This window comes from Dermacentor variabilis, chromosome 9, assembly GCF_050947875.1.
Source record: "Dermacentor variabilis isolate Ectoservices chromosome 9, ASM5094787v1, whole genome shotgun sequence".
NCBI classification, from domain to species: domain Eukaryota; kingdom Metazoa; phylum Arthropoda; class Arachnida; order Ixodida; family Ixodidae; genus Dermacentor; species Dermacentor variabilis.
In genome coordinates, this window is record NC_134576.1 from 46,146,212 (window position 1) to 46,171,437 (window position 25,226).

Sequence of the window (25,226 nt, forward strand, 5' to 3'; positions counted from 1 at the left end):
CTTCTGTAAATAATAGTTACCTTTCTGTTGTTTCACTGCAAAGCATACTTATTGTGAAGGAGCACATACCCATTTCGGAAAATCGGCCAAGAACAGTTACGCGCCTAATGACTCATTGCCTAGTGACTGAATCCTCCTCTTAAACGTCAGGCAAACCAAAGAAGCCGCTAAGTATAATTATCTGCTCTATTGAGACGCTGAGTTCCTCTACAGATGCCTGTGAGGCGACATTACGTGTTCAGTAGTATACACGATTATTCTAATGCGTTAGCACTGGCAGAAGGAGATAAAGTGCATGTATGAACTGTGGGAAGCCGGTGACATGGTAGAGACGGGGACATTAGTAACGCGAGAAATCAAATAATTATCGAAAATTCGCGTGTTATCTTGTTGATTAGTGAGTTGACGGCACATATTGAATTCCACGTACCTTAGCCGGTGAGTTTGCAAAACGCATCCACTATAATATATTTCAAGCCCGGCGATGAAACGACGTACGCCAAACCAAGGGGACTTTGGCAAAAAGAGCTTTGCTCTAAAACGCTCATGCAATGTAAACCCACCGAAAAAAAAAGGCATTTGACTTCGAAAAGACTATGCGCTTTACTCGTACGAACATTTGTTGACACGCCGAAGTAGACAGTTGTCGTCAATTCTTCCGTGCAAAACGCTCATGCAATGTAAGCCCAGCGAAAAGAAAGGCATTTGACCTCGAAAAGACTATGCGTTTTACTCGTATTAAGATTTGTTGACACGCCGAAGTAGACAGTTGTCTTCAAGTCTTGCGAGCGACACATGGCGCGTTGGCAGCCCGCCTCCTCTTCACCTGTCTGTGTCGTTACGAACCTTGACGTCTCCCGATAAAGGGAAGATCTTTTTACAAATCACGACGTACAAATTTCTGTGGTACGGTGAACACTGTCCAGTTCGCAGAATATTTGGCAAGTTTGTTTCGGTCTTCTTTCGATGTAGCGGCGAACTGGTGGAAAGCATCTGTCATTTACGGCCAAACCACGTCCTCGAATGCGTAAACCGAGTCCCGATAAGTCATCTCTTTCTATATATATATAAAAAACTTATCAGTTTTCATTGGAATAAATATGGCATTAGAAACAACCCTACGTAACAGGCTTATGCACTAAAAATTGTTCGAACTTCGATATATCAGACAATTCGATATACCCAAACTCACACATAACAAACTTGAACGAACCTTTATAATGCATTGATGACCTTTATGAACCTTCGTGATGCACAGCCTTCTCATCTCCAATAGAACAAAGAAACTAATTTATTACATTGCAATCATGCATTTATTGGAATGGATTTACTGAAGGCACTTATTGAAAGCAAAACTACGCGTAATGCGCAGCACTTTTTGTGCCTTGTACAAGACAGCTTTTTTCTACCGTTTGAATTGGCTATTTTTTTTATCGTCAGCGAGAAAGGCGTATTCGATACTGTTGGAAACTATAAATCACGGTAAACCACCACGCAACACGTGTGGTGATATACAAGCGGCTTTATGGCACATGCAGCGAATGGCCCGAGTTCGACATATTCAATGTCCAGTTCGTTATGTGCGGGTTGTTGCGTAAGCGTCGGTCAGGAAATTCCTAGTGTATTATGTATAGATAATCTCGCTTCACCCGAGTTCTCTCTACTTGGTTTTGCCTGTAAATCATGCGCCGATGCCATACGTGAGGCAAGAGATGGTGGTACTACGGATTTGTGCTGTACGAAGAACAAATTGTTGCGCATGCCCCCGCGGCAGCAGCCGACGAGCCGTTATGGCGGTGCGTTGCTCGGCTCGAGGTCGCCGGTTCGAACCCCACCACGCCGGCCGCATTTAAATGGGGGCGGAATGCAAGAACGCTAGTGCGCGTGCCTAAATGAAGGTACACGAGTTTTTTTTCTTTTTATTTGCATTTAAATTAAATTAGGGGCTTTATGTGCCAAAACCACTTTCTGATTATGAGGCACGCCGTAGTGGAGGACTCCGGAAATTTCGACCACCTGGGGTTCTTTAACGTGCACCTAAATCTAAGTACATGGGTGTTTTCTCATTTCGCCCCCATCGAAATGCAGCCGCCGTGACAGAGATTCGATCCCGCGACCTCGTGCTCAGCAGCCCAACACCATAGCCACTGAGCAACCACGGCGGGCCTATTTGCATTTGGCCGTCATCGAAATGCGGGCACCGGGACTGGGTTCGACCTCATCAGCGCACCTCCGTGGCCACTGCCACGGAAATGAGCTTTAATGCATGGACAATGTTTCATCTTCACGCTTGCGGCTTCAAACGTTCTTCCGGCCTTATTTCGTAGTCTGTATTCTTGTAAACGTCTAAGCACTCGCAATCTTCTATACGCAGCAAGAGCATTATAGTCTTCACCCAAACGCGTTTATATTGAGAATTGGTGCATTTATAACGCTTTATATAATACTGAATGTGATAAACAGGCAGTCACCGAGCTATTTAAAACATGAAAGATGAAGTCTACCCAAATCCACGCATGGCCCATCACTGTTCCACAATTCTCACGCACGGCTGGACGGTCCTACGTGCTCGCAGCTTCCGCAGACACTAGCGCCACAGTTTCCTCTAGTAACCGTGTCAGGAAGCTCCCCGGAATGGAAGCCTCGCACCGCACCCACGCCACAAGTGTACTGGCCTACCTGTGCGGCCAACTCCTTGTGGATGGCGGCCACGTCCGTAATCATGAGCGCGTACGACTGCCCGGCGCCGCCGACTACTTCGGCGCAGCGTCGCAGGTACAGGGGGAGCCTGCCGCGCTCGGCGAGTTTCAGGACGTCCTTCATCCAGGTCAGCACGCGCTTGTCGAGCGTTATGTACAGGGCGTTCCGGCGCGCCGGCAACACCGGGTCCCGGCCCACGTGGAAACCCCAGAGCAACGGCAGACCTACGCCCAGCGACGCCCTGATCATGGAGCGGAGCAGGTCGGCGCGACTCGAGGCTGAAGGGTTCGGCCACTTGAGGCCCAGTTGCCGAAGGAATTGCTTCATGTCCCAGGTGCCTTCGTGCATGCTCTGAAATAATTGCCCGCCGCAGCGTGAGAGGTCAGTGGCCAGCCACTTTTGGGGTGGTTAGATAAACCTAAAAGTGTAACCGACTGCAAGTTTCGCAGCCCTATTGAAGTGTCTATACGTAGTCGGGAAAAACAAATTTAAGCCTATATTACGAGCATAGTATGTTCCAAAAAAGGTAATTCAATATGAGCGTAGGTCAGCCATCCTGCGTGCCGAAGCATTCAAGGTGTGCTGAAAAGCCATTCCTGTCAATTGCAGTAAACACGCTCGATCCGGCGGTGACAGTGCGCTTTCGTTCATTCCACGTTGTTGACGGCAGCAACACGTTTGTACAGGTATATTAAAAATTCGAGCAAACAATCATTCCTTATCAATAAATCCTGCTACGAAGTTGCTGTATTTGTACTCGATAAATAGTCCAAGATTTCCAAGGGGATTCTTGCTTTCTTTAAGGTGATCGTGCCGAAATAGTTTCTACATATAGCTGAGAACTTCTGCACAGCGCAATTTGCCTAACTGTATTGTTCTGCCCTGCTAGATTTTTTCCGTTTCCCGCCCGATTTGTGCAATTTGTTGCTCGGCGTACACTGATATAGCCGCCACTAAGCAGCGATGGGACGCAGAACGATCAATAATGACAAGGTAATAATCGTGACAATGCGTTGCTGAAACCGAAACAAACAAAATGAGGGTCCTGCAAGAAGACTTCATCAACCGACATGACACGCAGTGCATCAACACGCAAGAGATCTTCAGACCACCAAATAGCGACGAGCGGTGGTTCGCGGCAGAGACGCGGAGGACGGAAGCGCAGCAGTGAAGTCGAATTTCCTGCAAGAAGGATGCTTTCAGCGCACGTGACCGTGTTTTGGCGAATAAGAGCACGAGTGACACGCGAAAACGGACGTGCAACTGTGCTCCCTTGCGGTCAGCATATGCAGGGACATTCACCACGCGGATAACGGTTTTAAGCAAAAAATCAATAATGGACGCGGGTCGCCAAAAAAATATGGTACAGGCCTTATCGTGGGACCATTTCAACGGGAACCATTTTGTGTGTGCTGCAAAGGGTGGTTCGGGTACAGAAATGACGTAACGATACAGAAGTTACATATATTCACGTATCAGTAAGCTTACATGCTTAAGTTACAGCTAGCTCCCAATTCGTAAGGCGCATTTGTTTCGCAGATAGTGTATCGGCACTAGGCTACTGAAATGACCCCCCCCCCCTCCTATTGGTGGGGCCAGATACTGCTCTACGCCACTCTAATGGCTCTTACGCTTGCCTCAATCTCCTGCGCTTGCGCTCCTTGTGAAGACGGACAAGATCGGCCATGGTGAAATGGTTGGAGATCCCTCTGGCTTGCTGGCCGTGTCTCTCTCCGCCATTTCGGGACCACGCGTGTCAAACGCAGGGGGCGCCATACCCGAGCAAGCACAAAATTTCTCCTTATCACACTAGCGTTCTGAGATGCCTGGCCACGGTCACTGGATAAAAAAGAAGTGCGGCCTGCCGCCTGCATTGAAAATGGTGTGATCCGCTGCGGCACCACCAGGTGGGGGCTGTTGTCTGGAATCGGCATAGAAAATGCGTGAAAAAAGCACAAGGAACGCCGTCGCCCGTGGAAGCCGACGCGCCCAGCCGCGACAGCTAGCGCCGTTCGGCCAAGCCAAGCAGCCGAGAATGCAACCATAGAGATGCAACTTTATGGCTGCAACGCCTGGCTGTCACGTTCGCTCCCATTTCAGCCTGCCTGACGCGGCAGTCCTCACGTTTTTCAAGCGAAGCTGGTGTTGGCTGACAATCGACGTTGTCGTGGTTTCGCAAAAACTCGTGCTCCCAGAGCCAACCAGAGCAGAGCAGCTATGGGAAAGGGCGGTTTGATGAGTTCGCAGCTGCGCCGACGCCGCAGCGTGAGTCATTAGCAAGGAATACATTTGCATTGGTGCGCGCTCACGCCACGCGCGCCACCAGAGCGGTTTCCCTTCAGCAGGGGAGGGAAAGGGCAGGAAAGGGTTTCGCGCGCACTGCGCCTGCTTCGCTTCCGTTCAGTCTTGGAAAACGGATGGGACGGCCACGCATGGTGCCTTCCCCCGAGGAATGGGCAGCATTCGATGAGCAGCGGCAAAAATGAATGAATGAATGAACTTTATTCCCATTTTAAGAGAGGGGAGGGGCCGGGGGGAGAAAGGGAGGTCTAAGTACTCCAATCCCAGCAGGTGTCCGTCACCAGATTATGTGGCTAGAAGTCCGTCTACCAGTCGTGGTAGGCCTCCGCTACCTCCTCAGCCCACCTCAGGACTCGGTCCTGTAGGGTGGGATTGGAGCTTCGCAGGGCAGTCTCCCACAGCTCCTCGCTACTAATTAATGGTTTGAGCTTCCGGGGGGGGGGGGGGGAGGAGTTTTGATGGGGCATTGCCACATGATATGGGAGAGATCTGCTTTTGGGACAGGGCAAAAGCGACACTTGGGTGTCGGGTATGTGGCGGGAAAGAATAAGTGCAAAGTGCGCGGGGTAAGAAAAGTGCGAGTTTATAGTTGGCGCCAAGAACTCGCCCGTGAAAGGGCTTGCCGTCAGCGCGCCGATCCAGCCGTTAGAGCCACGCGAGCCCAGGCAATCCGACGGTAACGAGAAGATACCGAGATGAGGGAGCCGGATGCCGAAGCAATCCGGCACCTTACCTGTGGGTTACTTGACCGTGACGAAGATCAGGTGCACGCAGGACAAGCTTCGCTTACCCACACTTCCCGGTAAGGGAAGGTTCGTCATTATTTTTCTTTTTTTACAGCGAAGCTGTATATCGGGGCGGGGGGGGCTAGGTTTCCGATCTTTCTGCGGGAGTGGACGAGGTTCGCGTAGACCAAGAAATCGATATAGCCAAGTGCAGCACTCCGACGCGTCGGGGTCGAGCGACGCTCACTCACGCGTCGATAACGTCGGACTATGAACGCTAATGGCGCGCGTATAGTCCCACGTTATGTGTGCGCCTCTTTACTGCGGCGTCAACACCGCCTAGCGACGTTATCGGCAGTTGCGTCCTGGCCGCGCTGTGCGCGCTGAGGAAGAACAGCGTGCACTCCAAAAGCGACGACGTGAACAGAAGCGGGTATGGGCGTGAAGGCGGCGGGAAACGCCGAGCGCCAATCGGTCGACGGGCCTGGACCGTCGCGTAGCCGCATTTCCGTCCGACGAAGAACGGCAGCGAATCTTTCCAGCATCGTCGTTCAGCCCATGACCGTCTACCATAGTGGCGATAAAGGGACGATCTCTATGGTAACAAAATAAAATAAAAGACGGGAGAATCATGTTACAAGTTACGTGTACGTGTCTTTATTAAATCAATATAGTAATCGCCATAATTAAATCGATATAGTCATCACTATACAGAGCTTCGCTGGTCATCCACCTTCACAAAGTGGAATGGCAAGGAGGGACAACGTTATTAAAAACATCAGTCAATGAACGTCAGGAGAGAAATGCTTTTCCCCCTTCGTCCCTAGCCGTCGGCCGGAATACCTTGAGACACAGCAGCAGCGAGGGCTTGACCGATGATGTCCTGCTGGACGTTGGGGTCTGGGCTGCGGAGCAAAGCCTCCCAGGATTCTAGAGTGCGCGAGCTATCATGCTTAGACGGATATGTGCACACCCTGTGAACCAGATTTGCTGCCTCATCACAGAATTTGCACTTTGACCTGAATACTCCCGGATGCCACTTGCCGTAGAGTAGCGGGTTTAGAAAAAACCCCGTCTGTAGTTTCCTCCAAATAACCTCATTTTTCTTACTGAGCGTTTTGTCCACTCCAGAGTAAATTTGTCGATTTAGTCTGTAGTGTACTGTGATTTCCTGGTATGCGCGCATATCCTATATTCTGTTTATTGTCTCGGTGATTTGGGAGCTTTCGGGGGTCCACCGGTAAGTGAGACCTCGGGTGACCGAATGAGCCTCCTCGTTCCCTTCAAGTCCCTGGTGAGCTGGCGCCCAAACGAGCAGAACAAGCTGCCTGAGTCCTCCTCCCCTGTTTAATATACGGATGGCAGTCTCCGTCACCCTCCCCGATTCGTAATTTCTCCCAGTGTTTTCGGAGTCGCTGGTGACTACATTTACACCCCTGTTGCTGACGGCCAAGGCTATAGCTACTTCCTCAGCTTCAACCGTCTCGACGCCACCGACTGTGCAGCACGCCACCGGTGTTGCATCTTCGTTAACCGCCACGGCCGCGCGTCCCGCTTTGCTATCATATTCTGGAGCGTCCGTATATAAGACGTCCTGTCGACCAGTATATCTAGCTTGTAATGTCTCTGCCCTGTCTTTACGTGTGCCGTCGTGAAAGCCAGGGTTCATGTTTCTGGGTAGCGGAGGTATCTGTATCTTGTCCCTGGTCTGTCTAGGTATGTCTCTTGAGCGCACTTGCTCATGTTTGGGCTCGTAGCCTCATTTCTCTAAAATTTTCCTCCCTGTTTCAGATCCAAGTAGCCTTTGATGCTGCCCGGTAACGACAGCCTCAATCAGTTCCTCGAGAGTGTTCGACACACCTAGCTTCATAAGTTTGTCGGTGGGCGTGTTCGGGGAGAGTCCGAGCGCGACCTTGACACTTTTCCTAATAATGTTTTCGAGCTTGTTCCGTTCTGCAGAACTGAGCTTGAGGTAGGGTGCCACGTACACTATCCTACTGATTACGAAGGCTTGTGCTAGCCTCAGGAGATTCGCCTCCTTCATCCCAGCGTGCCTGTTCGCTATTCGTCTGATGAGACGACACGTTTCATTTGAACTGGCTTCTAACATAGCAAGCGTTTCATCATTTTTCCGGTTTGCCTCAATCCTCAGCCCGAGGATGCGGATACTGTCAACCGCGGGGATCTCTGCGCCGTTGACGTACAGGTGGATGCCCGCCTCGCGCTTTTAGTGAAGCCGCCATTTTCCGGGGGGCATCAAGAACAGTACTTCCGACTTTTCGGCCGAACATTTAGGTCCTCTGGGTTTCAGGTACTCCTCGATGATGTCAATTGCAATTTGCAGGGAGCTTTCTATTTGCCCATCACTGCCCTTGTTTATCCATAGTGTCAAGTCATCCGGGAGTATGGTGTGGTTTAGATTCTCGATTTCCCCAACCGTTTGGGGAGTCTCAAAATTGCAATATTGAAGAGGGTAGGTGATAAAACCGAACCCTGCGGCGTCCCCACGTTACCCAGTTCAATGTTCTTTATAAATTCTTCCCCTATCTTGAGAGTGGCTTTCCTGTAGGTGAGAAAGTCCTTGATGTAATCGTGCACTGTCTTCCAGACACTGAGCGAGTTCCAATTCTCTAAGATGGACACGTGCCCCACGTTGTCAAATGCCTTTGCCACATCTAATCCCACGATCACTTTGGTGTCTCGCGTTTGCTTGTCTATAATTTGGTCTTTGAGCTGCAGCATCCCGTCGCATGCCGACAGCTTTGGTCGAAGACCGATCATGATGTCCGGATACAGTCGATTTTCCTCCATGTACCTATTGAGCCGCGCCTGAACGACGTGCTGCATAAGCTTACCAACGCAGGAGGTGGGCGATATAGGCCTGAGGTTCTCGAAGCCCAGTTTTTTTACCCCGCTTGGTAATGAACATGATGTTGGCGAGTTCCCACTCCTGCAGTATCGTCCCCTTCTCCAAGCACCCCTGCGCATGTACATTGAGAGGTTGGCGATTGAGCTGTCGTCTAAATTACGGAGGATTTTGCTGCTCACTCTATCCGGCCCTGCCGCTGACTTAGTCCTTAGCCGATTAATTTCCGCTCGGACCTCAGCCAGGGAGATCGGGGCGTCTAATTCCCAATTCTCTGCCCCTCCGTAGTCCGGAAGGGGTTCAGGTCCGGCGGGATTGATGTACTTATTCCTAACTTCTTCTAAGGGTTCCTTCTTAGTGCTATCAAACTGATGCGCCATTCTTTCCCGCTGTTGTTTGGACGCGGACTTTGTGCTATCCGGATGTAAGAGGTGGCGAAGAAGTCGCCACGTCCCCGCGGTACTCATATTCCTCTCCATTTGATCGCATACGTTCCCCCAATTTTGCTTAGTGAGCGTGATTGCGTGCTCTTCAATTTCCTTGTTTAAAGCCGCTACCTGTTTCCTGGTATTTCGATCCCATCTCTTCTGTCGAAGTCGGTCCTCCAGCGTTTTCTTTTTCCTCCAGAAATTAACTAATGTCCTGTCTACCGCTTCGTTGCCCCCTCAGTTTCCACCGCTTCGGTGGCCTCTTTAATAGAGCGCACTACACCATCGCTCCACTCCGCAATATTAGAGATGGGAGCCGGGTCTTCCCTGAGTGCCCAATTTACAGCCTCTACTCTCCTTTTCCGGGAGGTTGTCGGGCCTCCTTCTACCACCACTTCTATGATTTTGTGATCGCTGCCTATATCTTTATTTGTATTGCACCACGTGGCTTTAGTGACGCTGCCCGTCAAGGTGAGGTCGGGTGTCGTATCACACGCGACACTAGTTCGCTTCCTCGTAGGCAGCGTCGGCTCGATTATTCAATCCAGATTATGAGTTTGTATGTCGTCTCACAATTTCCTACCTTTGATCGAAGTCTGCTTATATCCCCATGCCGTGTAGTGAGCGTTAAAGTCCCCCACGATCAACAGCGGGCTGTTCTTAATTTTACGTCGCGTCGTCGCGTCGTCGCGAAGAGATCCCCGAAGTCGCATTTTCTTTGTCTGGGAGAGCTGTAGACATTTAACACAAACAAGCTACCGTCTCTCTTTCTTCGCGGTATCAGTTCTACGAGAACGTTGTAGATTTGTGCACACCAGGTGTCATGCTGCACCCGCTGTGACGTTTCGCCTGATTAGGGTGGTCGCCTGCGTGCTTTCGCCTTCGCCTACATAGGATTTGTACCCCGACAATTTCACCTTTCTGCCGCATTCCTGTAGTGCTATTAGCTCCGGTCGATCTCCGTTCCTCAAAAATTCCTGTAGGACCGCACGCTTGCGTGTGAAGCTTCTACAGTTCCATTGCCAAACGGTGTTTTTACTGGATCTGTGAGCCATGACTGCCAACTAGCTGATTATTCTGATTTCCTAATACTTGCTGGGTGAGCTGTTCATATGCCCGGTCCATATTCGCAAATTCTGCCTTAAGTTCTTCAGTGCGTTTAATATCCCTCTGATGCAGTCGCTCTGCGAGATTGTTATCTCGCTGATGCAACTGCTGTGTCAGATTTTGGAACATCTCCAACATGCGTTCCTCGAAGACCTTGCGCCGTTCATCGTCCTGACCATATCTGGTCTGAAATTTTTCATCCAGCTTCGCTATTTTAATGTCTATCACTGTCTCTATGTCCTTATCTATCATGGGCTTCTCCATTTCCTTCGCTCTTCTTTTAGCAGGGGGCGGAGACGCTATCTAGCTGCTCCTCTGATCCTTCTATATTTGGCTTTTGCGACACTTGCGGTTGTTTAACAGGTTCTGTATTAGGCTTAAGGGCTATTTTAAGCTCCTCGATTTGCTTATTCATCGCCGCTAGCTGTTCTTTAAGCATGCGATTCTCTGCCTTAACCTCAAACATTTCTTCATCGCGTTCATCCTGGGAGGCCCTGACTGCCCAACCCACCTTTCTGTTCGGCGACGTGTATGACGCTGGATTGTTGGCGACAGCGCTGCCGGAGGTCCCCGCATTCCCGGGTCCGGCCTTCTGTTGCTTCTCCCTTTCCTACCGTTGCTGCAGTCGCGGAAAAACATCTGACCTCCCTCTTGACATGCTCCGCTGTCTTGACGGCCTCCTGAATCAGCCTTGATTCTTTTCCCATCTGATCCGTCCTACTTCGGCCTCTTTCGCCTACCGCTCTTCCTCCCTATTGCCTCTTCTTTATCGTATAAGGGGTCCTGAAAGCTTCCTTGCATTTCCGGTCCGCCGTCAAATGACCTTTGCCGGACAACTTACACTTGGGCACACATGCGTGATCCCCAGGTGGAGAAGTCATTCCGCATCTCCGACATTGAACTTAATCGCTGACACATACGTCCGATCTGTGTCCTAGCTCACCACATTGGTAGCACACCTCGTAGCGTTTCTTGTAGAGCACACACTTCAGAGGTACGCCATAACAATACATCCACCTCGGCACTGTCTCGTTTTTGAATATGACGATTGCCGAGCTGGAGTTGCCCATCTTCCTAACGCCAAGTATAGGTGGGTTCCTCGGGTTACCGACGGCATCTGTCAGTTCCTCTATTGTCAATCTCGGGTCGATGCCGTGCAACCCACACACCGCCCGTTGTCTTCGTGCGGAGCTAGGTACGCCATGACTTCGTAGTCCTTGTCTTCGATCTTGATAGACTTAATCTTTGTCACCTTCCAGACAGTGTCCATGTCTGGGGTGCTGAAAATCGGGATGCCTTGCTTGTCGTTAACAATCAGCGCGTTCTTTTCTTGCCCCTTAACCCACGGAATTTGCGCTGCAATGCGCACGACCGTACTCAGCCTGGTAGTCGGAATTTTGCGAGCGCCAGCCCATTCTTCGGCCGAAGGATGATCTTGTAGTCGTTCGCCGGTAATCGCGGGAGGTTCGACGCAATTGAACGCTCCGCGATCTTCTGCCCCAGCTTCTTATACGCGGCGTTCGCCGCTGCCACCTTCTTGCCTTCGCCGAACGCGGTTTCTCGTTCCGCCCGCTCGCCGTTGTTTTGGCTTTCTCGCCGTTCGCCTCTCGCAAGGTCCTGCAGCTCCTTGAGATGTTTTCCCCCTTTCGTAATCCAATCCGCTGTTCTCAATTTTTCGGGGGTAATTTCTGTACCCTGTACAGGCACCTCCATGGTCATCGTGCCTCCGCAGCAGGGTCCCGAAGCGCGCGCCGGGGGCTTCGGCTGCCGTGGGACCGCCTCGTTCGGTCAACGCTCGCGTTACCCTTAGCTAGGTGGGAGACGCGGTCGACAGAAAAGCGGCCGTAAAACATCCAAAATCCACTTACAGTCATAAAATTGTAATCCAGGTTATCCTTAGGACTTCCGATAGGCGATCACATCGCTTATTTCTATGAATCGGTACTGTTTCCACCAGACAAAGCAACTTTCCAAGGAGCCGACTTGAACCATGTCCGCACTACCTGGCCTCCAGGCGGCTTCCTCTGGAATGGCAATGAAATTTTTTTAGCCGCTGTGGCCTAGCTGGTATACTCGCCCACTATCTTCCGCGTAATGAAGTGGGAAACTACAGGGGTGGGGCTTCCGCACGTGGGTTAATGCGCCAGGTATTCCGGCAGCGTTCGATAGCGCCGTTGATTTCTTGGGAAAAGAAACTCAATCGGCGCAGCTTCCACGTGCGATGGTTGCGCAATCACCCAAACGTGCGGAATAAAAAGCAGCAAGATAAGTTGGGGTCTAACACTCAGAGGTCTATTTCGTTCTTATTCACTGGTGCCCAGAAGATTCTTGCTTTTTCGTTCCCAAGCGTACACTAACGTGGCTGAAAATGTAAGACTTCTTTCAGGAGCTCTTACTTGCATGTGCTTTGCCTCCATGGCCTCAACTTCGCTGGCACCAAGGAGTATTTTTTTTGTTTTGTTTTGTTAGCTTAAAGCTCATTGGCTGGCAGAGAAAACCTTGTTTTGTCTGAGCAGCAGGAGTTGCCTCCCGTGCTGCGTTGCGCACTGTTGGGACACCGACCGAGCAGCTTCAGTGCAGCGCGCTGCACGCTTAGCGAGAGCACTGTGACGTCAGCGCTCATTCTGTTGATTTCTGATGTCGTGGTTTGGCCTTTACACGACAGTTCAGGCACTTACCCAGGATTGTTTTTTTTCGGGGGAGGTAACTTTCCTATGGGAGGGGGGGGGGGGGGGCGGGGTACCTTTATTACTACACATCTGAATAACGCCCATCATTCACCCTAAAGACGCGTAAACCCGCCAAAGAGAAATGAAATAAGCTGCATCTCACATGTGGTACGCCTGTGAGATACACCTCTCATTTACTTGGCAAACAAGGCACCACATCAAATGGACTCACGCAGGAAAGAAGCGCAGGAAGGTCACTGCCAAGATCAAGTAAACAAGCGAAAGTGCAAAATAAAGACTGCTATAGTAAAATACGACTTCAAAAAATAGCACTTGGCAACCAAGGCACACGTACCGCGCAGAGTTGTGTTACTCTGCCAGCCAATCACAGACGCAAAAAAAAAAAATCGCCGTCATGCGGTCTGTTCAATATGGCGTCGTACTTGATTTGATTTGATTTATTGATTTCCATTTACACGCACACGCACGTTCAGAGGAGTGATAAATGGAGGTGGATGAGGGAAAAACACACAGACACGGCTTGAGGTAACCTCACCCCCTTGAAACTTGATACCTCCAGGGTGTCTGCTGTTTTTGAAGTCTTTTCATCAACGGAAGCTGCATAACTTGGGGGGGGGGGGGGGGTAGGGTCCGGGCGGGCCGCCTCCCCCCCCCCCCTGGGTACGTGCCTGTGACAGTTAAATTTCGTAACTATGGGAGTATTCACATCACGTCACGAACGGGAACGGGAATCTTTTTTTGTTCTATTCACAGCTTCCACTGTGCTGCTGAAGATAAGCCGATCCAGACAAAGCACATCTTTTTACGATGCTGGCTGTACTACAATATGGTAACCTAGATGACGTTAATGCATACTCCCTGTACGGGACGCTCTGTCCTCCCGACAAAGTTTGTCTTGTCAGATGCAACTTCTGTCATAAAAAATTTTGTCGCGGCGGCAATGCAGTGCGTATGTAAATCCACGAAACTTTGTCATCACAAAGGGGTCATGTCACCAATTTTCTTCTCCATTGGAAACTGTGTGTATTTTTTCTTTGCAGTGATGCGCATACTGCGACAACAGTGTTCGAAGCGGTATACGTGTGTCTTCGCGGTGTTCTGAATTACCTACACTACACAAAGTTATTTTAAAAAATGGTGTAATGTTATTGGGGGGGGGGGGGTCAGAATTCTGAATTGTGTGGGTGATAATGATCGACGAAAATAGAATAGATAAACTGTCATTTCCTGCCGTGATAGAGACGTTCTCTGAAAGGCTAACAAATTTTCTCCGTTGGCCTGGGAGAACAAGAAGTGACAGCAATTCCTTACACTGAGGAAATAAAGGCCATGTTTTAAACGACAAGTAAATAAATGTTTGAAATCTGTAGGTTATCTACAGGTCTTGTAGCAAACTAATTATTCAATAACCCAATAGCTATCCCCAGCGTATTCTAGTAACAGCGTAAGGAGTTTGCTCAATGTTCTGAAACAAATCGACGTACTGGAAAACTTCCATTTCAGTGAAACAGGGGGTACATTACAGGTTCTAGGCAGGACAATTTAAAGAGAGTTCGTTAATTACGACCATAATGAAAAAATCATCAAAACAATTGCTCGAGAACATTAAACGGCTGTCATAGGCTGCGTGCTCGCTTCAAACGCCAGTGTGCAGTAAAAGCACCGTGTGTTTGCATGAAATACTCGCACTCTAAATAATGAAAGGTTCCTCTATGGAAGAATCTCAACTATACACTCTGGACATACGGGCTCTTGACCCCAATCAATACTTGTCGCCTTAAGCCACTTCCCTCTCATAGCTCTTCGCAATAACCTTTACGTTCAACTACACTTTTAGGACAAATGCATTTAACAGTGTTCATCGATTCAAAAGCTCCTAATTATATTTTGCATTGCGAAACTTGTTTGCAATGGTCCCTTTGTGCCCCTGCTATAGGCGGTTTCTAACGGTATTAAGCAAAACTGAAATAAATAAAAGCTGTCGGCAAATACATAAATTATCTGGAACGAGTCCAACAGCCTTTGCTGTACGATTGGTATTCGATCATAAAATACATTATTTGAAGTTGTCGAATATTCGCTTTGGTTCGAATATAAAGGATAGCAACCCTTATTAGAGTATTGCAGGGAAAGAGCCAGATGCAATTTGAGAGTGCTCCAAGGTATCTTGTTCCAAAGGAATGGGAACTCTTCTGTACTTGAAGCAGTTGCTGAGCTAATGCAGGGAGTAGCTACCTTGTGTTCCATAATTTCCAATCATTCAATAAGAAAGAACGTCGCGCCTTTCGACATACTTCGATTTTATATTTTATATTGAGGCAAATATTTATTCGGACAATCTCACACTTTCTGCATCTATTTAGAACGATGTGTGGTGCTGTAGTATTGTACTTTTCTAGCTAAGAACGGTGACGTTCTCCGAATTTCTGTTTTATTACTGCCATTTTGATGAAGTGTACCAGATTCGATCTTTTTTTTTTCGGTTGTTTCACACTTAGAAGTTGCTCTGTTGACCGAAACTACAGTTGTGAACAGCATTTTGCGCATGAAACAATAATAGAAAAGAATACCAGATAACGCTGCATTTATCAAGCGGACTTCGGGCAACGTGTATATCTCGCTTTGTTTAGCGATGAGAAAAGATTGAGCATTAGATTCAGTGCTCGAATGTAGCTTTGCGAGAACATACCCATTCAATTCCATTAGAAATATCAAAGGCGCCTGAATTATCTGTACATCTACGCGCATTATAGCACGGAGCGCGTCACCGTACCTGTCCGAGGCAGTGGAGCAGGAACACGGCCGCCTTGTCGAGTGCGCTCTTGGGAGCCCGGGGCACAGTGCGGCCGAGCAGCGTGCTGACCACCTGGCGGTCGGCGTAGCGTCGGTACTTGAACATCGGGACGTCGTGGCGACGCTTGCGCACCGATTCCCAGCCGCCGCACACGTGCCTGAGGGACGCCCACATTGATCGGCCGCGTGCGAAGACTTCGCAGACACTCGTGAAATAGGGGAGCAACCACCGACGATGACCGCAAATGTAAGTCAACAGCCGAACATGTTTTTTTTTTAGAAAGCTATTCGCTATATTCAAAAAACTATGCGATTGAAGGCCCACATTCGTTGCAGTGTGGGTATTTAGACAGCGTGTGTTGTTCCATTTCTTAATATACCCTTCTTCATAATTCTAAAGCTATAGCTTTTTTTTTTCTGCGCGGCAGTTTGCCTAACTATTGAGGAGGCTAGTCATTTTCGCAAGCTAGCAGTGCACTGACGCGCAGTTTGCTTGTAATATGACACGCAATATCTATACGTATAACTCTGATAATGAAAGCATTCGCAGGAGACGAGCCCCAAAGCACTTCGCCTTCGTTTGAACGATGACCAGTGCCGCCATTAGCAGGGCAAACGTGCCGGGCTGAGCAGCGCACTTCTGAAATAGAGAAATGGACGGTTTGCAAAAATACTGTTGCGCATGCGCGAACACGGTTGTCACGAGCACCCTCTACATGGTTAGGTACGAGAAGCGGACGAACAACCAACGCAGCCTTGGCGCGCCTTGAGACGCCGATTTGTATTGGTTTTGATCGCGGTATTTTCGTGAAAAGGCCGGCAAGCGGTGTTGCATGTTGTGTACAAATTGCTTCACTGGCAAAACGGAGCACGAGTTTATTTCGGTTTCCGTCAGAGAAGAGCTATCCGGAGAGGAAAGCAGCATCGATAACCGACGGCCGGAGATGCCATCACAGCACGCAACTTGCTCGCTCCTAACAGAGCCGGTTCTCATCGCGGTACTTGCGGCTACTGAATCGTCATATGCCAGCACCGCGAGCTCATTTCGGCCTGCAAGCTTCGCGACGGCCTTAAACGCAGCCGAATTTTGCCGGAATGTGAAAAGCTCATAATGGACGAGGACGGACAGCGCTTGCGAAGGCGCAGTGGTGTCACTCGGTTGTCGCTGACATGTAATTATAATAAATATTATAAAGTGATGTCGAAAGTGCACCTTATATGACAATCAGCGCCCAGTGCTACGCCACTGAAGTGACCGAAACACACCATCCGAGGGCAGTTGGTGTCGTCGACGGGCAGCACGGAGCGACCACCGTGCGACGGCGATCGCCTGGTTTGCTCTTTTCTGCTGACGGTCTACAGATATCCAAATGTATTTTTCGTTTAGCCTCTTAATATTCGAGCATACATTAAATATGTCTAAAAAAACTTTGCGTTCAATTACTAGTAGAAGTTTCTTCGTAACCGGTGACACCCACGGCCAGCGAGCAAGGCCTACCGTCTTCATCGGTGGCAGTTAGTGCATGCAGTCGAGAGAACGGCACGCCGTTTGAGACTTTCCCCTATTTACTGTACGCGAAAAAAGGACCGTCGTAATAAGACAAAGAGCTTTGCGAAACTTTGCTTTGTTACAGATGGGCCGTATTAGTACGGTAAATTCTCCTAAGCGAAGCATCATGCTCAACCCGCTGACTTTGTCGGCAGCCAGCGATCGCTCGAGCCGGCAGGCCTAGCTCCGGGTTGTCGACGCAGCAGCCGACGGCGCTTGCAATGAAAACGCCGCGAGTCGTAAAGCGTTCATTTTCCTGAGCATCAGAGCGTCTGGGCAATTAGGTCGCGGTTAAATTAACGTAGAGTGGGTTCTCTCTATACTTTGTCGGCAGCAAAGAGCAAACAAGGTGAGCCGCCTTGCACGGTGGTTGCTGTGCGCGGCCAGCCTGCGATATCAAGTGTGGACGCTGGGCGACACATCGGCAGTGTGTTTTGAGGACGTGCACTCCGCTCTCTCTTGAAGGAGTGCATGTCGCCTGCATCAGTCCCGTGCTGGCATCAGCAACCTCCGAATATACGACATTTTTAACGTAATCTTTCTACAAAGCCGAGCCTCGATGAGCCTGTTGAATAGTGGCAGTTTTAGAAAGCAGATACTGCCGCACGCGATCAGTTAATGGTACGCTTCGAGAAGTTGGAGGTCCATGTCAGGTACGAAAACTGGAACGGAGTGACGGCGTCTTCAATTATCCTTGCCGCAGTGAACATACGCGGTTGCCGCGGTAGATGCCAGGCAGAAGCCGAGAGACGAAACTCGCTTTCTAGCCACATACTATCGCACGCAGAGTGCTGCAGTTTTGCCTGTTCTGCGTCAGATGGCGCTTACTATTTTGCAAACCGTCCATTGTCTATTTTGTAGTGACCAGAGCCGTTAACCGGCACAAATGTAGTAGCAGTATAGACCTCTAGCGGTAGTGTATAAACCATCTGTAGCGGCGGTATTCGCAACTTTCGCCGACTGTAGGCGGCGCCACCACTTATCCAACATGGCTGTTCATCCAATGATCACCTGCGCAGAGACATGGTTGCCTGTGTTGCTTTGGTCTCTGGTCGCCGCCACTGGCCCAAGACAAAATCATTCTGCGTACCCCGCAGCTCCGTTGCGCGAGAGGCATGCGCCCTTCGCGTCGAGGCAATAATGTTGTTGGGCTTCGTCTTCTACCAATGCTGCTCGAATTTTGCTACAGCTGCACAACTCGCACATAAATTACGGGAGAATGAGGTCGTTAAATGATTGAAGACATGCGCCCGCTCATATTCCGACTCGCTTCGTACACCTAAGCCACCACCCACCAACCCGTCGTTTGTGAATCCTTGCCCTTTGCGAGAAAGGCCGTGGTTTATTATGATCACCTGGGGCTTCGTTAAGGGGCCGTACAGACTTTCCAGCTTGCATTATGCATTGCATTTTGAACCCGGAACGTTCCACGGCACTCTGGAGAAATTCGAGCGCATTCGGTGCAGTAAAATTATTGTATTAGATTTTGTTTTATCACGCTGTTGAACCGCAAACTAGTCTGGCAACACTAAATGGTGATGAAATGAATTGACGTCCCCGTAAACGACTCCCTGAAATACCAGAACTCGACCTCATACTCCAAAGCCATACTTTTCTATAGTGCAAACACCGGAAGTGATTGCAGGAGCGTCATGCGCCATGACCGCCATACGTCGTGTTGTTTTTACATATGCATCTAAGCGGCTTTCTGCTGCTTTCTATCGCGCTAGTGAACGAATTGGGCGCGCTATTCTACGACGCCGCCCCATGCTGGGCCGTTGGTTGTCATAACGGGCGGAGCAAGACGCCCGATGCCATCTCGAACGACCCAGCGGTGGTCCCTCCTTTCTTGGCGTCATGCAGCCATAAAATGGCGGTTCCTGTAGGTGGGTGGGAGGGGTCTAGAAGCAGTGATTTCAAATTGAAACTTGGTAGCTCAAATGTGCGCCGAGAGCGCAGCTTTTTGGGTCCATATTATATTGGGGACTCTTTACTCAGTTACAATGATAAAACTGAGAGCTGTCGGACGACTGCGTTATCGCCCCTTTAATATGCCCCCAAACTTAAATGCGTGAACATTTTTTGGATGCCATTCACATCGAACTGTGTTCCCCTCGAGATGGAATCGAACCCACGACCTCGTTCGGGATCTGCAGGAGCACCGCATAGGCACAAGCCGCCACAGCGGGTCCCGAGGAAACTTACGATTGCGAGGACACCTTCCTCCGTCTGCTGTTTTTATAATCGCAAGTAAATGAGCACAAATGTGCTCTGCTTCGAAAACAGGGACACGAAAGTGCACGTGCCCCAGTTTTGTTCGCATGAGGCGGGTGCGTATATTGCGGTGGCATCGTCCACGATGAGTCAGCGGGCATAAACAGATGCAACGTGCTCGAAACCCACCGGTAGAAGTCGTCGCACGGGTGCACGCTGTGGTTGATGGAGGCGAGCAGGTCTTCCTCGAGCGAGAAGCATCGGGCGCCGCAGCCAGCGCTCCCCAACACCCAGAACAGGACAGCGGGCGTCACCAGCAGCGAAGCGGACACAAGCGATGCAACGAGGGCCACGAACGCGGCGTAGTGAAGTGCGGACCCGGTGCTCGAAGAGTCCGTGAGTGCGTCTGTCACTAGACGACGCCGGGAGAGCCGGTAGGGCGGGGACACGATCAGGTCCAACGCACGGGCTTGCGTGTTCTCCATCTTCTTCTTCTTCTTCTTCTTCTTCTTCTTCTTCCTTGAAGAATGTAGCCACGAGGGGGGGGGAGGTATTGGCCTCCCGGACTCTTGCTTGCCTGAGTGTCTCCCGTATAACAGCGTCGACCCACTACGCGGGATTATCCCAGAGCCCGGCAATTGTAGAGGATAAATCTCTCAAAGAAATGCGACGTTTAAGTGCACCTTGTTGGAATCTATACATGGTGAAGCTTTGAAGCGACACTAAAGCTAAAGATATTTGAAATGCAATGGTAAATTAACTTTCTACCACACAATGACCCTTCTCATTGCAAGCAGCTTGAAAAGCCAGGAAAGAAGAAAAGGGAAACACAAGCGTGGTGACACCTTGTTGACCAATTGAAATATCAACCGCGCCAACAGTCACAAATAACGATTCATCAAAGCCATCAACTTCTGAGAAAATCGACCAAATATGTCTCTCTGACAGAGATGGGATGGAAAATCAAGATTTAGATATGAACTCCCCGATCTCTTAAACGTACAAGGTCACCGAGTACAAGGCCCTAACTTCACGCAAAACACCGTGGTGGTTAGTACACCAGATCCCAGTCATGCTGCCAGGTATGTGCGAATCAGGTCAATCGTTATAATGGAAACCGAATATGAAGTGAACGCCTACGAGACAGCTCCGCATACCACGTGTAAAGGGGTGATTCGGAGAGTTGACCTCAGAGACAAGCAGGCCACGATAACGAAGAACATTGTGCATGACTTTAACCCACTGCCATTGGCAGGCAAACGCATTAAATCCACGGGCTCAGTCATTGTTCTGTTTGATGGGCTCAAGGTGCCCAATTATGTCAGATATGGGTCGACCCTTGTAAGGTGCCACCTGTATAGTAAGCAGTTTGATGTCTGCTATACTTGCGGAAAGATTGGACATCGATCAGATGTATGTCCAACACGGGACGTGGTACAGTGCAGAGGATGTGGAACTCAAAACCCGGAGGACACTCACATGTGTGTGCCTAACTGCAAATTCTGTGGAGGGGACCACCCAACTGGGGACAAGACTTGCCGACAGCGGTACCAAATTCCATACGTGGTGCGAATCCGACGACGAGAACGCAACAGATCTGCATCGGGGGCGACATCAGCTCAGCTGCAATGGGATGCCCAAACGGGCACCAGGGGGCGCACGCGCTCAAGGAGCCCCACACGGTCAAGACGCCGCTCGCCGTCGAAGGGCAGAAGCCGCTCCACATCACGTGAAGTGCAGCTGCGCTTCGAAGGAGGAGGGCAGACGCCTGGCGACAAGACGACATCTGGAACAACCTGGGCCGACAAAGTGAAAGCTACTGTGAGGGCTGCGGAGAGCGGTGCGGGGCGGCCGGTCGGAGATAACGATGCCAGGGTAGAACAGCTAATTAAAGAAGTAACGTATCTGAGAAAGGCAAATGAAGAACTTACTAAGCAAGTTGTAGAACTTCGCAAGAACTCACAGATTAGCTCCACAAAAGTAGCAATAGCCAAACCGGTGAAGAATGACAACAGCAGGATGAAGAAAACACACCAGCTCCAAAGAAGCGGGCAATAAGCCCAGTAGAAACGACAGTGTGCTCTGCTTTGGAAGAGATCAAGGAGGCGATTAAACAACTTAGAGATGCCATAGATAAAACTACCTTCAAAGTTGATAAGTTATGGAATGGAGACTGACGGCTGAAAATAGGCTTACCAAAGTAGAAGCGCAAGGCGAGGACGACGAATACCTACCCTCAGAAGCACAAAGCGTCAGATCGCTCCCTGGCGCGTCGGCGGGTTCTACAAAGCTTACTCTAACGGGTAGCAGTAAGGGGTGTTCTATAAGGAATGGCTAGCAGGAGGAGCTTTAGCGTGTGGGAATGGAATTGCCGAGGATTTTATCACAAAAAAGCACCTCTCATGCAGTTAATAAAATCCTCTCCAGACAAACCGAAAATAAGTATGCTGCAGGAAACCTTGGCGGATGAGATCAGCCTATCCGGATACAAAGCGTCATGCAGGGGCAAGGAGCAGGGTAGGGGGCTAGCCACGCTCGTAGATAAGAAAATACCTTACATAGAGCATGACTTGCGCCTTGGACTAAGCAAATTAGAATACTTACTTGTGGAAATAATTTTGAAAAGGAATAGAAGCAAACCGCAAAGCCTCTTTTGTCTTAATGTTTCTAGCAACCCTAGCGACATAAAACAGAGATTCAGGGCACTTCTTAATAAGACTATGGCTGTTAGCACGCTCCACTCATTATTGGAGGAGATTTCAACGCCCCACATCAAACCTGGGGATATCGCTGGAATACTAAGAAAGGGGATGGACTCTGGCACCTAGCTACATATCTTAATCTCTCCCTCATCACAGACCCAGCTTATTCCACTAGGTGTGGTACATCTACATGCAGGGACTCCACGCCAGACCTTACTTTTGTATCAAATTTAGCGAATGCTGGCTGGAATAACTCCAATATTGACCTGGGTAGGGATCATCACATATTACAAGTACTGTTGGAAACACCAAGTAATGCGATAAAGCACATTAACTACATTGACTGGGATATTTTTTCGGAAAGCAAGGAAAAGCAGAGCTGAGACAGAGACAGGAGAAAAGAAAACACTCCAAACTCGTACCACTCTGCTCAGGGAAGATGTAAAGGCGGCAACGAAGGATATTACCACAGAGGAGGATATCGAAATCATGGACAGTAGGCTGGCGCACTTGATTGAAGCCAAACAATCTATGTTAAAAAAGATGGAAAACGCAACGGCTGAACAGGAGACTCAGGAAGCGCACAGCATTGTTGAATAAGGAGATTGCAGAACACTCCAAAATTTTACAGAAACAACAATGGGATGAGCTTTGTAATTCCATAGATGGTCGAATCAGACGTGGTGGAAATTGGAACTTATTTAGACATTTGCTTCATGAGAGCGACACGAAATCTAATAGGAGAACAGCAGTAGCACGACTCGCCCATCGGGAGAGTCAGGACACAACGGAGGATGCCATTCTGGATCGGCTTGCAGCTAAGTATTTACCGCTTAAAGATAGCAAGGAGAGTACAGACCCGCCTGAATATACAGGGGATCGGATCGGAAAACATTTATTGGGCTCTAGAAAAGAGATCTTCGCGGCTTCAGACGGCCTCTTCCATCTTCTGATGGATTCTTCTGTCTGCAATCATAGGGTTGGTGCCCTAGTCCTAGGCTCCACTGAGTACGGCCAACCCGCGAGCTCGCTCTACTAGGCGCTTTTGGCCGTTCAAGCTTACGCTGGAAAGCATACTCTCCCACTGTTCCGCACTCGGGTTTTTAATATTATAGATAGTTGGGGACTCAATATTTTGACAGGCCCATGATATGTGGTACAGATCTGGTTTCTCTCCGCACCATGGGCACTTAGCCTCATATTGTGTAGGGAAAATTTTATTCAGGAGGTTTAGATTCGGGCTAGCAAGACAACTCGAACAACTTGAAGGCACACGGCACGCCATTTACGCTGACGACATCACGGTATGGGTGAACTGGGGATCGCTCAGCGAAAAAGAAGAGTGCCTGCAAAAAGCGGCCACCTGCGTAGAAACCTACGTTAGGGCCAGGGGCCTCACCTGCTCGGCGGAGAAGTCCGAGCTCCTAAGGGTGTGGCGAGGCACACAAAATCGAACGGTCCCTAGAAACGATGAGCTCAGCCTCAACGTATACCTCGCGCGACAACGCATTCCGGAGAAGAGCACCATTCGGATCCTGGGGATGTGGCTTCAGTCCAATCAACGGTGCAATCATACTCTGACACTGCTTAAGACTGCCACCATGCAGGTAGCCCGTATGATCAACAGAGTATCTAGCAAGAGACACGGTATGGAAGGAGAGCGACACACTTAGGCTAGTCACGAGCCTCGTGGTTAGCAGAGTGGTGTATAGCTTTCCCTACCACAAATGCATCAAGCAAGAAGAACAAGCGGACGCCATACTGCGAAAGGCGTACAAAACTGCGCTTCACCTGCCGCAGCGCACATCGACCGAGAAACTGCTGGCCCTGGGACTGCACAATACCTTCAGCGAACTAAGAGAAGCAGGCTCGTAGATTGATGCAGACCCCCACGGGAAGGGTGCTCCTGCGAAGATATGGCGGCGGCAACATGATCCAAGAGATCCAGCGTACCGAGGCCGTTCCGGACAAGTATCGCAGTACACTGCGAGTCGCACCGATACCCAAGAATATGGACCGGAACCTGCACAAGGCGCGTAGAGAAGCAAGAGCCGAGTACGTGCAGAGAACCTTGGCGAACAAGGACAACACAAGGTATACGGACGCGGCAACGTTCGTCAAAGACAGAAGACACAACAGCAGAGCAGTGGCGTCGGTGGTTAATTCGGACTTCAAGGAGATCACCAGCGCATCACTACAGGACTGCACGGTAGTCGAGGCCGAAGAGGCAGCTGTGGCTCTGGCAGCACTGGAGGGCTATCGATCTGGCAGGTCCCTAACAATAATAACAGACTCTCAAGCAGCATGCCGTAATTATACAAACGGCAGAATTGGGCGTAGAGCACGCCACATACTCTGCTCATGCGACCCGGGAAACAAAGTTCAGCATACCATAATCTGGGTACCAGGGCACACTGGCATAACAGGGAACCAAGAGGCGGATAGGATAGCTCGAGGGCATACCAACCGGGCGTCCGACACATCCAGCCTTGAGGAACCCGAATCAGTACCCATGGGCTACTCAGATATCCTAAATTATTATAAAGGGGTCTGACTGAAGTACCCACCCCCGGATAAGGATCTAAGCAGAGAGGATGCTGTTGCATGGCGACAACTGCAGTGTTTTCAAGAAAGAAAATGCGGGCAAGACAGATGACGATTATTGTTGTGTGGCAAATATACACCCCAAAGAGTGTAAACGTTTCTTACACTCTTAGAAAAATTTACACCCTATGGGGCGTATCTTTTCCCACAACAATAATCGTCACCTGTCTTGCCCGCGTTTCCTTTCTTTAACGCTGCGAGCCCGGTACTTCCTAGTCACGAACGGCATGCGCATTATCAGTGTGACGCAGCATTCTCGACAGGAAAGTAGCCAGAGCCGAGATTTCAAGAAAGGAAACGCCAGCAAGGCAGATGACGATTATGGTGTGGGACAAATACACACCCCAAAGGGTGCGACCGTTTTAATAGTGTACCTTGTCCCACAACGTTACACCCTAAGAAAACTTTACACCCTTTGGAGTGCCTCTTCTGCCGCACAACGATAATCGTCATCTAACGTTCTCAACTCAACGTCATCTAATCTTACTCAACGTTACTCAACGAGTAACGTTGAGTAAAACCAATAAAACGTTAGGCAAACGAACAA

At 49.7% G+C, this 25,226-nt stretch overlaps 1 protein-coding gene across 1 annotated transcript in view; it reads right to left on the reverse strand.

Annotated features, from left to right (window-relative positions):
* Positions 1–25,226, reverse strand: part of LOC142558330 (uncharacterized) — a 68,625-nt gene that overhangs the window by 38,548 nt on the left and 4,851 nt on the right. The window contains exons 2-4 of the mRNA XM_075670477.1: positions 19,563–19,892; positions 15,591–15,768; positions 2,680–3,051 (exon numbers count right to left, since the gene is read on the reverse strand). Of these exons, the coding sequence (XP_075526592.1) occupies positions 2,680–3,051; positions 15,591–15,768; positions 19,563–19,892 (880 nt within the window). The remainder of the gene's footprint in view (positions 1–2,679; positions 3,052–15,590; positions 15,769–19,562; positions 19,893–25,226) is intronic.